Consider the following 12,967-nt stretch of genomic DNA (forward strand, 5'->3'; position numbering starts at 1 on the left):
AAATCCCAATTATCCATGCATTACCTTTAAAATAACCTTCAGTGAATTTACTGGAGATAGAAAAATTAATATTACTTCTGTGAGGTTCAAAAGAAAGGTTTCCTATGCAAATTTGGAGGGCATACTGGATAAAATGAATGCTATCAAACTAAATCCCATGTAAAGTAGCAACACTGACTACTGTAACCTCAGAAACAGGAAAATGTGAATTAAAAAGAAAATACCTAATATGTCAATTATATCTCAAAAGATGCTATTTTCACTTACAGTATTTACAAACATTTAAAACTAAACACCCTTGTGAGCTAAGGATCAACAGGATGTGTCACTTTTATGTGTTGCTGCTAGTTATATAAAATAGATTATAATTTTTCTGGAAGGCAACTTGATAATACCAAGAACCTTAAAAATCACCCATCCCATTTAACCTAAGGATTCTACTTCTGATAATTATTCGACGAGATCAGGCACATTAAGGGTGGTATGGCCGTAGACTGATAATTATTTGAAAATATTGGAAATATAATATTTCAAATTATTTGAATATTATAATGTAAAATAATAACTTTTATGAAAATATATTCAATAGTTTTATCTATAACACTAAAAATGGAAACAGTAACTGGGGAATAGTTACATAAATTATGTTAAGTTTATGACAATACAGCTATTAAAATGGTTTCTTTTAATAATATGGAAAAAATGCTTACACTAAAATGTTAAATTAAAAATAGGATATCAACACAGTCTTAACACAAGAAAAAAGACCAGAAAAAAACTAGATATAAATATAATAAAATGTTATCAGTGGGTGAAATTCTTATATATTTTTGTATTATAGTTTTCTGTGCATTTTTCTTCAATGAGCATGAATACTTTTCTAATGAGAAAAAGGAAAAGAAAATGGAGTTATTATATTTATCAAATATGCTAATTTCTCCATCTGTGAAATATTAGTCATTTTCATATTTTCTGAATTATCTATTAAATAGGTATAAGATTTAAATATTAGTTAAGACTACATGGAAATGTTTTCAATAATGTTAAGTAAAAAACAACTATGTAAAATACAAATTTGTACAGAAGACCAAGGATTAAATGTAAAAGCAGAAATCAAATAGTGGTAACGTGGTAGATAAAAAGAATATTTTCATTTTTCAAAACATAATTGAATGGTAATATTACCCTTTTTGAAGTACCGTAGAAACAATTATTTCACTTCTCATTAAAGAAATACTAATCTTAAAGAAACCACACATACAAAAGTGGTTTTGAGGAACTATATAAGGAAGTTACTCAATAAGAGCTATTCTTCTAGTAACCAATCAGAAGGGATTAACATGTTTGCTCTCTCAGGTAACATCTGCTTGTGTTATTTACTACTAATTCTACACTGTCCCTCTGAAGTACCAAGTAGACTTATCCTTACCATACAATTAGATTTTTGTAGTTAAAAAATAAACACACTTTTAAAATGTGTATGTCAAATCATGTGGGGAATCAGAACATTTGATTGAAAAGTGAATGTGATTGAGCAGTCTACAATGAAAGGGTTTCTGAAAGGAGTAAAAGTCAGTAGTAAAAATGACATGGAGTTCTCTAATTACCTACCCTTCAAAAATAAATAAATTAGACTTTTTCCAATTTAAAATTTGATTTTTACAAATTTATATAATAAAACAAACCCTCATTAAGATTTAATGTGATTATTATAGTGGTAAGTGACACCAATTGGAGTAAAGGTAAATGTTAGCATACTTTTATATGCATGAAAATTGAACTGAGAATTTTAAGCCTATAAAAGAAATGAGTATAAATAATCTCCTACCTTGAAAATTATTTAGACAAATCTACAAAAAGGACAACTCAGTTAAAAAATGGGCCAGCCCTGGCTGGTGGCTCAGCTGGTTGGAGCACTGTTCTGTGCACCAAAAGGTTGCAGGCTGATCCCTGGTCAGGGCATATACCTACACCACTGCTTCCAACCCCAGGTCGGGGTGGGTATGGGAGGTGACCAATCAATGTTTCTTTTACATCAATGTTTCTCTCCCCATCCTTTCCCCTCTCTCTAAAAATCAGTAAATATATCCTTAGGGAAGGATTAAAAAATACAAGGGCCGAAGAACAAACAAGCAATTCACAAAAGAAATGTAATTATCACATGAAACTGTGTAATCAAAATAATCAAAGAAATGCAAATTAGAATATATTATTTTATTCCATCAAACTAGAAAATATTTAAAAATCATATTATTGGAAAATATGCATTCCTCCTGGTGAAAATTAATAAGTACTCTCTTTTTGGAGGATAATTTGGGATGTCATGCCATAAATATGGATGTAAGGACATACATACATTGATCCACTGATTGATTGAGAGAGCAGGAGGAGATTATTTTAAAGCAGAGGGAGAAAGAGAGGGAAAAAAACAGATGTGCCAGAGAAACATTGATTAGCTGCCTCTCAGACCCCCAACCAGGGGACCTGGCCTGCAACCCAGGCACGAGCCCAGACTGGAGTCAAACCAAAGACATCTCAGTTTGCAGGACAAGGTCCAACCCACTGAGCGACACAAGTCAGGGCAGCACATACTTCTTGACCTAGAATTTCCATTACTATGGTAATACCCTGAGAAAATAATAAGATAGATACACAAACATGTATATACAAGAATGCCCTCTGAAATATTATTTTTGAAAGAGAAACAAGAGAAGTAATCTAAATGTTCAATAGCAGGAAATTGATAACTATAATACAGATAGTTATATACAAGGATAGTATTTAACCATGCTTTGGACTGAATTATTTCTTGGTCTAGATGGTAGAATGAAGAATGTTTACTTTTTTAGCATCATTTTGTAGTTTAATTCATCCAAGATTCATCTCCTAACCTGTTTAAAGCATTTAAAAATGTTTTTTAAAACACATATTTTCTGATGACACTCTCAAATGTAATTGTATTCATTCATTTAATAATCTCAAACTGGATACACTTGCTGTTTCTCTTTGAAGGGTGAAAATGCATTCTCCACAAATGTTCTGTTTAAAGGCACTTTCACATAAATAACATATGAAAAATATGGAGGTGGAATGTCGAAGAGGTACTAAGTACATTAAAGAGCAAAGAAAAATAATGAATTTCTGGAATCCATTTGGCTCCAAGGAAATGATTCTATCAGTAGTGGGTCATAAATCAAAGGTCATCATGTGAATTCATGAACCCAGGCCAGTTTCAGTATTTCCAAAAAAATGTTTTCTTAATTGCCTGCTACTGAGATAGAAATTCCCAGTGGAATTAAAACCAGAACACATTAAACTCTGTTAAAGTTTAAAATTTCTACAGATACCAACATTTACACAACGCTTATTTTGCATGTTTGACTCCCCCAACTCCTCTAAAAAGAACAGAGCACTTTGAACAAAATAATTTGCCAAATATTACTTGCCTGGGTGCCAAGAAACCTAAAAAACGATTCTGAATAAAGTATATGTATTCCAGAATAAGTACAACCTTTAGTTCAACAAAGATCATAAGCAGGCCTAGATACAAGTATTGGCAAGTAAATTATTTGGTAGCAAATCCTTCTGTTGCACACAGTACAGAAATCTAGACTACTTCACAGCACAAGATTAGTAGCAAGGTTACAAAGAGGAGTCAAAATTTAAAGTAAAAATATAAAATTCAATTACATTAAAAAATAAGTCCTCTTCTTCAAGAAATATTGCAATCAGGGCATAACATACCCTTCGCTTGTTTCTACTGTTGCCCCCAAAATGTAATTTTGATACTTTCTTTAGAAAGCTTTGAAAGTACTTAACATTTTAAGATAGTAAAGAGTGATGCCTAAATATAAAAGCCCCCAAATGCAAACAGAAAGCTTTTCAGTGAACAAAAGCAGTGTTCGGAATGTTCTTGCTATCAGTTTTGCATTCCACGTTCTCTTAAGGCTAGGTAAGTAGCCAGCACCTAGGTGACATTTCAATAAGGTAATTTTCAGAACCTCTGTGAAGTATCTTTAAGATTCCATGAACCATGTTTACATGTTCTTTAGCTAAGGAACACAGAGGCATGGTATTGAGGAAATACCAACGACCTGTCAAAGGTCTGAAAATAGCTAATGATAGTTAATCTCTGCATAGTGATGTTATGGGTGATTCTCTTCATTTATCTATACTTAAAAATTTCTCAATAAACATGATAAATTGGATAAAAAAACATTTTGCCCTTTAATATAAAAGTAACTTTCTCACTGGGTAATTTTCCTTCTAGGAATTTAACCCCAATTCCTCCTCCCTGAAAAAATTTAAAATGCAGACAAAGAGTTATATACACAAAAATGATTCACTGACATTTATTGTAAGTCAATACTAGAAACTAATGTTCAATAATAAGGAAACTGTTAAATAAAATGGGATTCATCTGAAAGGTAGAACACTGAAGCTATTCAAAATGTTTTATGAAGTTACATATAATAAGCAAAATGCTCAAGCTTTAAGTCGAAAAAGAGATACAATTTATATAAGTATAATTATATGATCACATCTGTGGGAAAATGCATTAAAAAGTGACTAGAGGGAAATATGCTGTAATGTTAAGGACAATTTATTCCTATTGGTGAAGAAATTATACATGTAAGTTTTCGTGTGTGTACTATACTTTATATATTTTCTACATTGACTATATTTCTTTAATAGTCAGAAAACAAAAAAGTTTAAGGGCACAAATGACTTCTTTGAAATTTTATTTAACATACAAAAAAAATTCGCCATATAATTAAAGGAAAATGTTCTTTGCTAGTATAGTACTATAAAAGAAAACCCGACTCAAGGACACTTATAGTATAGCAAACTAGCAACCACTATTGCCTAAAATAATTTAACAGTCTAAATGCTTTTATTCATTTCCCATTATGCTAATTTTATAAAATTAGCTACTCTAATTCATAAACCACAAACCAATATTACAAAGCTTTTATGAATTATTATATTAGAAAGCTGGATTCTACCAGTACCTGCCTTCCCTTTTGTGTGCAAAATTTAGAGGTCTAACATGAGAATACTGCTTCAGATTATGACACACTGATATTTCTTAATATTCACCTATTTGACAGATTAAACCAAAATGAACATCTCTTTTATCTAATTAATTTTTCCTAAAAGGCAAACAGTCTTGGATCTCCCAAACTCTGTAGAAAATATTATTTTTGAATGATACAGAACAAGAGATACAGAAGAGTCCATTAAAAATAAAAGCGTGCAATTATTCATGACACTGATGTTTAACCTAAGCCCTAAAATTTTCCTTGGTTGCAAATTTGGGAATAAAAGACCTGTAAGTTTTAAAACACACAAACATAGTGATGTTAAAGTACACTATATTGAAGAATCTTGTATAAGCAGTAATAGAATGGTATTTTGTTGATATTGTTCTTTACACATTGTTTTCACTGTAATTACTGTACTGTGTTCAGCAATGAGAACATAAAATAATCTTTAAAAACTTGAAAGTTTCCACTAGCCATTTTATTTATATTTGAAGTAGTTGTATTTATTAAAGACAAAAATACACTGAATGAACAAATACTTATTTTAAAAACCCCTCATTAACAGCAAATAGTATACTTTAAGAAACACTTGTATCTGTGCCCTAGCTCAACAATTCTAAGTGCAAATTATCATAAAAGTTCACAGCAACTTTATAAAACTTGAAGTCTACAGGAAGTTTTCTCTTCCTTAATTACCTTGCAGTTTCACTCACCTTTAATATTTCCACTTTAATACCTACAAATCACACCAAATTACCACAAACACATTCACCTATGTTAAATGCACACTTAAAAATTTTTTATCCTCACCTGAAGACTTTTTTTAAAAAACTGCCTTTAGAGAGAGGAAGGGAGAGAGAGAGAAATATCAATGAGAGAGAGAGAATAATCAATTGATTGCCTTCTGTGCCCAATGCAGGGATCAAACCCTCAACCCAGGTATGTGCCCTGACTGGGAATCCAACTAGCAACCTTTTGGTTTCAGGAGGACGGACGCTTCAACGAACTGAGCCACACTGGCCAGGGCCCCTCCATTTATTTTTATATCTTATGGGAACCTTTAGAAAAGCACAAAGGAGATGGGCTCTGTGGACTAGAAATTTAGCTTTTAAGATTTTAAACACATATGCTACACATACAATCAGGATCTGGGCGCTTTCATCATCTGACCTGTGCCTTCAATTACAAGTTGATCTCCATCTGCTAGCCAAACCACGATACTACTCCACAGTGCCCCCTAGCTCTACAAGAAATACCAGTTTAAAACGGACATCTTTTGAACTGTCAAGCTCAACCAAGTGTCAGACACTGTTAACCCCACTTAAGCAGTACCTAAGTAGATACTATATTACCAAACTTCACCTAAAAAGTAACAGCTGACTTAATTAAATCTGGCTAACTAATACTGATAGAGCTGATGAGAAAAAATGTTATAAAATGATAGGTTTGGATTCAACCATTTTATATATATCGCCAAAGTTCTGTGGGAGCTCTCTGTAACATGCAACTTGTCTGACTCTTAGACAGTCACTAAGCAAAGACCCATATAAAAAACACATTAAAATGGCTTCTTTTTCACATAATTTAAGGGGAAAGAAATGTTGTATCATTAGGCCATGGTTCCTTGGAAGAGGAAAAAATGAACCAATTTGTTCATTTAAAAAAATGCTGGGATCAGGTTAAATAGTCTCATTATATCACATTATTTAGCATTACAAACAATCTAAATTGCTAACACTGAGACATTTGTTGAGAAGAAAACCTGTGATTTTGGTCCTTATGCTAAAAAATGTTCTATTTGGACTACTTCAGGATCAGTAAGGGAGAGTAAAAAATGAAGATGCCACAATTTCACACCCCTTCTTTTTTGAAAATGGACTCCACAAAACAAAGTTAAGCAAAACTTGTAAGAAAAACAGCTATGAAAATCACTCGAACTTCAAAATGCCCTTCACCATACACTACTCTTCTGGAAAGTAAAAAGGCCCTATGTTATTCCACATTCCAACTTTAGCACATCCAAATTAATATAAGGAAAAACTGAAAAGGGTGAAAGCTGGAAAAAACAAACTGAAAAAGAATGCAATTCCAGAACTACAAAGACGCAGAATAGAGTACGTAAAAAACACAAGGTTTTATTCCAAATAATAGTTTTGTTTCTCCTGCTTTTTCTGAAGCATTTAATTTTGCACGTCTAAAAGAGACCCTGAGGAGAGGAGCTCGAGGCAGTGGAAGGAAAGGGTTGGGGGTGGGTAGGTAAGAACCGAGACTGGTGAGAAAAAATACATGCGGTGCATTAGAATGGGCAAAGGAGAGGGGGGGATGCTGAAATAACTGTCGGGAAGCAGTTGAGGGCTTTAAGAGTAGCCCTGATCGCTGCGGATTAAGGAACGCGTCTTCACAGCCAGAAGGCACACCTGGTAAAGGGGCAACCCAGGATAAGAAAGACCAGCCCACCAACCGTGCAAATGCATAGATGACCATTTTAACCAGTTCCATTGTCTGGAGTGTTAGATGAAAATGCCTCAGGCACGAGATCAAGCTAGCCTAACACCAAATCGAAGATATTGTGGGGCGAAAGGAGGGAGAGCAGATGGACAGAGGCCGTCCGCGCATTCTCAGGCAAGCGGGTCCCTTCCTCCTGGGGCCGTGGGGGGCGCTGAGGTCACGGGGAACACGCGATGCCCCATCTCCGGAGTCCGAGCGCGGGCTGTCCCCACCAAGGGGCTGGCGACTTCTCTCACCGCGCAGCCCAGAAGCACCGAGACTTCCCCTCCTACCCCACCCCCAGCTGAATACAGGGAAGACGCGGAACTTGGGCTCCCGACCGGAGGCCACAGACCAGGTCACGGCCAGGGTGGAAGGCTCTGGACGAAATTCCGCGTGGCCACCGGGGGTGGCGCAGGGAAGGCAAAGCCCCGGCTGGTCGAGGTTCCAATCCGACGACACTCGGGTCCAAATGACCGGGCCCCAACCCCCTCGAAGCTCACCCATCTCCTGCACCTCCTAGGTCCTCACAGTCCCAGGCCCTCGCGCTTCAGCTAGTGACCCGGCCTCTCGGGTCTCCCCGCTGCAGCCGCCCCTCTCGGTAACCAGTTTCTCTCCCGAACCCTCGCCTCGGACGCTCCAGCCGGGCCCCGGGCCGCACCTCCGTCTTGGTGATCCGGTGCCGCCCCAGCTTCACAACCGCGAAGTTGCCCTTGCCCAGCGTGCCCTCGATGTCGTAGAACCCCACCCGGACCGGCCCGCGCTGCAAGTGCCTCGGGCCATCCGCCATGACCATGCTGGGCCCCGCTGCTAGACTCGGGGGACTGGAGCGCGGGCTGGCGGGCGGGCAGCGCGCCGGAGCTCGGGCGAATGCCGCTGGGCAAGCTCCTCCGCTTCGTCCCTCCAGCTCTGCAGGGCCCAGCCAGGCGCGCGCCGCTGCTGACGTGCACCGACGTCAGGGGGCCGCGGCAGGGGGCGGGGGCGGGACCGGGCCTAGATTGGTCACCATGGCGACCGGAGCAGCGCCGACGTCGCGGCGGGAGGGAGGAAGCGAGGGAAGACGGGCGGGGCCCGAACTTCGCGTTCCTTCCGGGCTCCGGGTGTCAACGCTCAGCCTGCCGCTGGCCGCTACCACGGGCGGGGGTGACCCAGGTCTTCCCAGTACCTCGGCCTCCCAGCTGAAGACTAAGAGCGAGCCCTGGTGGACGGAGCGGATGGGTGCAGCGACCGGTGCCCAGCTCCCGCGTTCACCGACCAACCCCTGGAACTTCCCGCCAAAACCTCTCACCTGTGTCTACAGGGAGTCCTAAATTTGGCACCGGCAGAGAACTGTGGCTGAGCAATGCGTTGCTCGCTCACAGGCTCCTTTCTTTGTATCCCTTTTCCACTTTGTTTCTGTATGAATCCCTTCACTGTTTGATATTTCCGAGGAATCATTCTGACAGCATCGCGGTCGCTTATAGATTAACAGAAAGCGTTAAAGAGACCCTAGAGAGCTTAATGCAGGGATCTATAACCTCAACTTGGGTTCGAAGCCCCAACCCCTCTAAAATGTATGTAAATTTTTGCTTACTTGAGCTTGTCTCTGGGGAGTTGGGGCTATAGGGGTTTTTGTTTGTTCGTTCGTTGTTTTGTTTTTTTAATCAGATTCCCAAACGTGTCGTTAACCCCGAAAAGGTTAAGAAATACTTACTTACCGATTCTGATTTCTTTTCGGATGAGGAAACAAGCTCCAGGGAATAAAGGGAATTGCCAAGGTCACTCAGGTGATGCTAGCTAGAGTTAGGAGTGCACATCACAGCAGTTTTCCATATGGTGACCCAAGGAAACAGTTACAATGTTACTTAATATTTTGAAATATATTATGTGCCTCCAGATCTTGGTTTCTAAATGCCATTCTCCAACGAACGGAATCAAACTCTTTGGAGAAATGGCTGATTCCAAGCCAGAGAAAGAGAAAATATTAAATGCCCTTGAAAGGTCTTGTGCAAGAAAGCGAGGTTTTCAAAGAACGATTGGGGCATGTCAAAAAGAAATGGGACATGGGGATATAAAGTACAGCATAAGAAATATAGTTAATAATGTTGTAATTAATAGTGCCAATGGGATACTGGAAGTATCAGAGGGAACACTTTGTGAAGTATATGATTGTCTAACCACTATGCTGTACATCCGAAACTAATACAAACTAATATTTAGTGTAAACTGTAACTGGAAAAAAATTTAAAATATATGAACACATAGTCTAGAAAAAAGGTTAAAAGAATATATCTAAATTAATAATAAATGGTAATTATTTCTGAAAAAAAGGAAATAGGAGCTAGCTTGAATGTGGCTCCACTTAGTGTGGGACAATTTGAACATCATGAATGAATAATGATAGAAATGGATTATAACTCAACAAATTTTTTAAAGAATCTACATTTTATTTTTTTTTGCTTTATTTTATATTCTTTGTTTAAGATCTACTGGCTGTTGAGCCCTCCATGCTCACTGTTTCTGCTCTTCGCTCCCCCAAGCAATACCTGATTCTGCTGTGAGTTATGTTTTTTGCAAAAGTGTGGAGAGAAGTGGTAGGAGGCATTAACACTGATGATATTTCTGGATTGATGGAAGCAGTGTATTAGGGTTCATCTAACTAGACCAGAAAGGACTTACATACGTACCCCAGTTTAAAAGAGTGCTCCTGCCCTGGCTGGTGTAGATCAGTAGATTGAGCGTGGGCCTGTGAACTAAGGGATCACGGTTCCATTCCCAGTCAGGGCACATGCGTGGGTTGCAGGCCATTTCCCAGTGGGGGACACACAAGAGGCAACTGTACATTGAGATTTCTCTCCCTCTCTCCTTCCCTCCCCCTCTAAAAATAAATGAATAAAATCTTTAAAAAAGTAAAAAAGTGTTCCCATATATATTTTGCCTGTTGGATTAATGTGTTTTAATTGCTCTGGGGTTTCTTTTGGAATGTGGAGGAAAGCTACTTACTTACTTACTCAAGAACCAGAAAATGCACACAGAGACCCACTACAGCTAACCACCTCCTTTGTTAATTTCTTTTGAACAGAAATGAAGACTCATTCCTATCTGATTATTGTTCTCAGTTAACCAGGCCAACTACCTACTTGTATAATCTGGGAGTAAGATTTGATTTGGAGCAAGAATAAAGGAAATGGCAGGGAGGACCAAAATATTTTTGGCACACCAGAGTTCAATGTGAGTCTGCAGAGTTTTGAGTTTAGAAAAAGGGAGACCAGAGAATGGGGAAATGTGGTAGGGTCTGTAACTTAAATATACCTTGCCTACTTGGAAATGCAGTGAGTGTGCCACTGAGTATTATGGTAGGTTGTACATGTAATTCTGAAGAAATACATGTGGACTGTTAGAGTATTGCAAACTTGAAATCCATGAATCTGTCCAAAAGATCTATTTCTCACTCTCCAGTTTCAACCCTATATGCCTCTTCTGTGTTTTTGCTTTAATTCAATGTTAGCTAAATACATTTCAACAGTTGTATCATCCAATTCCTGTTTTCCTCTAGTTTCTCTCCTTATTTTTCTTCTTCTTTCCTCTTTCTCCCCCCCCCCAGGCATGCATATATATATACATATATCTCGTCATCACAACCACCCTCAGGACAAAGAATAAAAGATAAGAGGGAGAAGGAGAAGAAAAGAGAGACTTCATACACTTTCCATCTTTTTCATCTCTGGTTTTAGTGTCACTGAGGTGAGTGCTGCAGTCACCAGATTTTGTATTTGTTTAACCTTTAAAATGTAACACACCCAGCTAGTGCTGTGAATATAATACTGTTTGCCATTGATTTAAAAATGTTAAGATAATACTTCAAAAGGCAAAAGGGTATACACATAGAAATAATTAAGGAAGATTACAAGAGACTGATGTAACAATTAATTCTTTAGCATACTTAGAATAAAATGGACTTAGAACTAAAGTGTGAAATGAGGAGAATAGTTACCAAAGAGGTAATGAAAGAGTAATTTGAAATGTGAGGCAATAAAACTTCATGGCTCACAGTGCTATACATACCCTGCTGAAGCAGAAAGCCCATGAACTTGAAAAACAAGTATGTACCGTATGCTTCCTTGATCATGAACAATGTGTACATTTTTACATTTTTATCATTTCTGGACTGAATGAAAGTAAATACACAAGGAATCTTAGACCTAAATTTAGATTTAGTTCAAACTGAATACTGGTGAACTCTTTATTAGGTGACTCTGCATAGGAAAAAAAAACAGGTTACAAAGCTAGAATGAATATTTTGCTTTTTATATTACAAAAGGTAGAAAGTACATGAGAAAATCAAAATCACAGACTCACGCCACTTACAAGTGCTTCTTTGTATTATTAAATATAGGTATTCCTGAAACACAGACTAATCTATCAAGTTAATGATCACGTGGACACCACTGTGTTTAAGATACTATTATGAAAATAACTACAGGATTAAGGTAATTTATAGAAAATTTTCTTTGGTTCTTATAAAAGATGGGTAACCATGCCCTGGTTTTGAATTTTTTTAAAATTTAGTTTTAGTTGTGATGGACCTTCTTTAAATGAAGAACATAATCCTCTCTAAACTTTGAAAATAATTAAAAATTTTTGAATCTCTTCTCAGATGACAGATTTTCTTAGGATCTTAAATATAAAAGGGATCTTAGTGTCACATGAGTTCATCTTCTCATCTGACAGAGGAATCTCTAGACATTTGACAGATGGTGTCAAGCGTTGTTTGACTTGTAGAAACAAAGCTCTATGCTTCATTACACATCTCATGTGCAGTATATGTGAGACAGTTCATATCACGAGAAAATGCTCCCTCAGACTGACTTCACATCTTCTTTCTGACACTTGTCTATAGCTTTAGTTATTTTCCCTGGTGCTAGACATTACAAATAAGTAGACACACACCTATGTCATATTCTTTCTTCAGTTCTACAAGCACGACATTCCTGAATTCACTGTCAAGCAGGCTGTTTCTAGTTCTCTACCCTTTTTGTGTGTGTTTATTTGGTCTCTGGTTTGTCAGAAGCGTTCTTAAGGTATTGTTCCCCAAACTGAACGCAGTGGCCCACATGTAGTCTAAGGAGTGCTGAATACTGGCCATTGACCAGTCCCTCCTTTGATTCAGACACTTCACTCATTTTAATTCAGCCAAAAATTGTGCTAATTTTCTTCTTAGAAGCCACAGCAGATGGTTAGGATTAAGGCCCACTAAAACCTCAGGTCTTTCAAAATAACAATTACTGTTATCATTTTCTTTTATAAATGGAATTTTTAAAAATATATTTTATTGATTATGCTATTACAGTTGTCCCATTTCTCCCCTTCATTCCCCTCCACCCTGCACCCCCTCTCACCCACACTCCCCCCTTTAGTTCATGTCCATGTGTCATAAGTTCTTTAGCTTCTACACT

General features: G+C 37.7%; 1 protein-coding gene across 2 annotated transcripts in view; it reads right to left on the reverse strand.

The window, feature by feature from the left end:
- The window catches only part of SIK2 (salt inducible kinase 2), a 141,210-nt gene extending 132,735 nt beyond the window's left edge, over positions 1–8,475 (reverse strand). The window contains exon 1 of one of the 2 annotated variants that reach the window (XM_037136166.2): positions 8,194–8,475. In XM_037136166.2, the coding sequence (XP_036992061.2) occupies positions 8,194–8,328 (135 nt within the window). In that variant the 5' untranslated portion in view covers positions 8,329–8,475. The remainder of the gene's footprint in view (positions 1–8,193) is intronic. The other variant, XM_037136165.2, reaches the window with a different exon arrangement.
- Between the last annotated feature and the right edge of the window lie 4,492 nt (positions 8,476–12,967).

This window comes from Artibeus jamaicensis, unplaced genomic scaffold (assembly GCF_021234435.1).
Source record: "Artibeus jamaicensis isolate MK-2021 breed Jamaican fruit bat unplaced genomic scaffold, CSHL_Jam_final contig_585, whole genome shotgun sequence".
NCBI classification, from domain to species: Eukaryota; Metazoa; Chordata; class Mammalia; order Chiroptera; family Phyllostomidae; genus Artibeus; species Artibeus jamaicensis.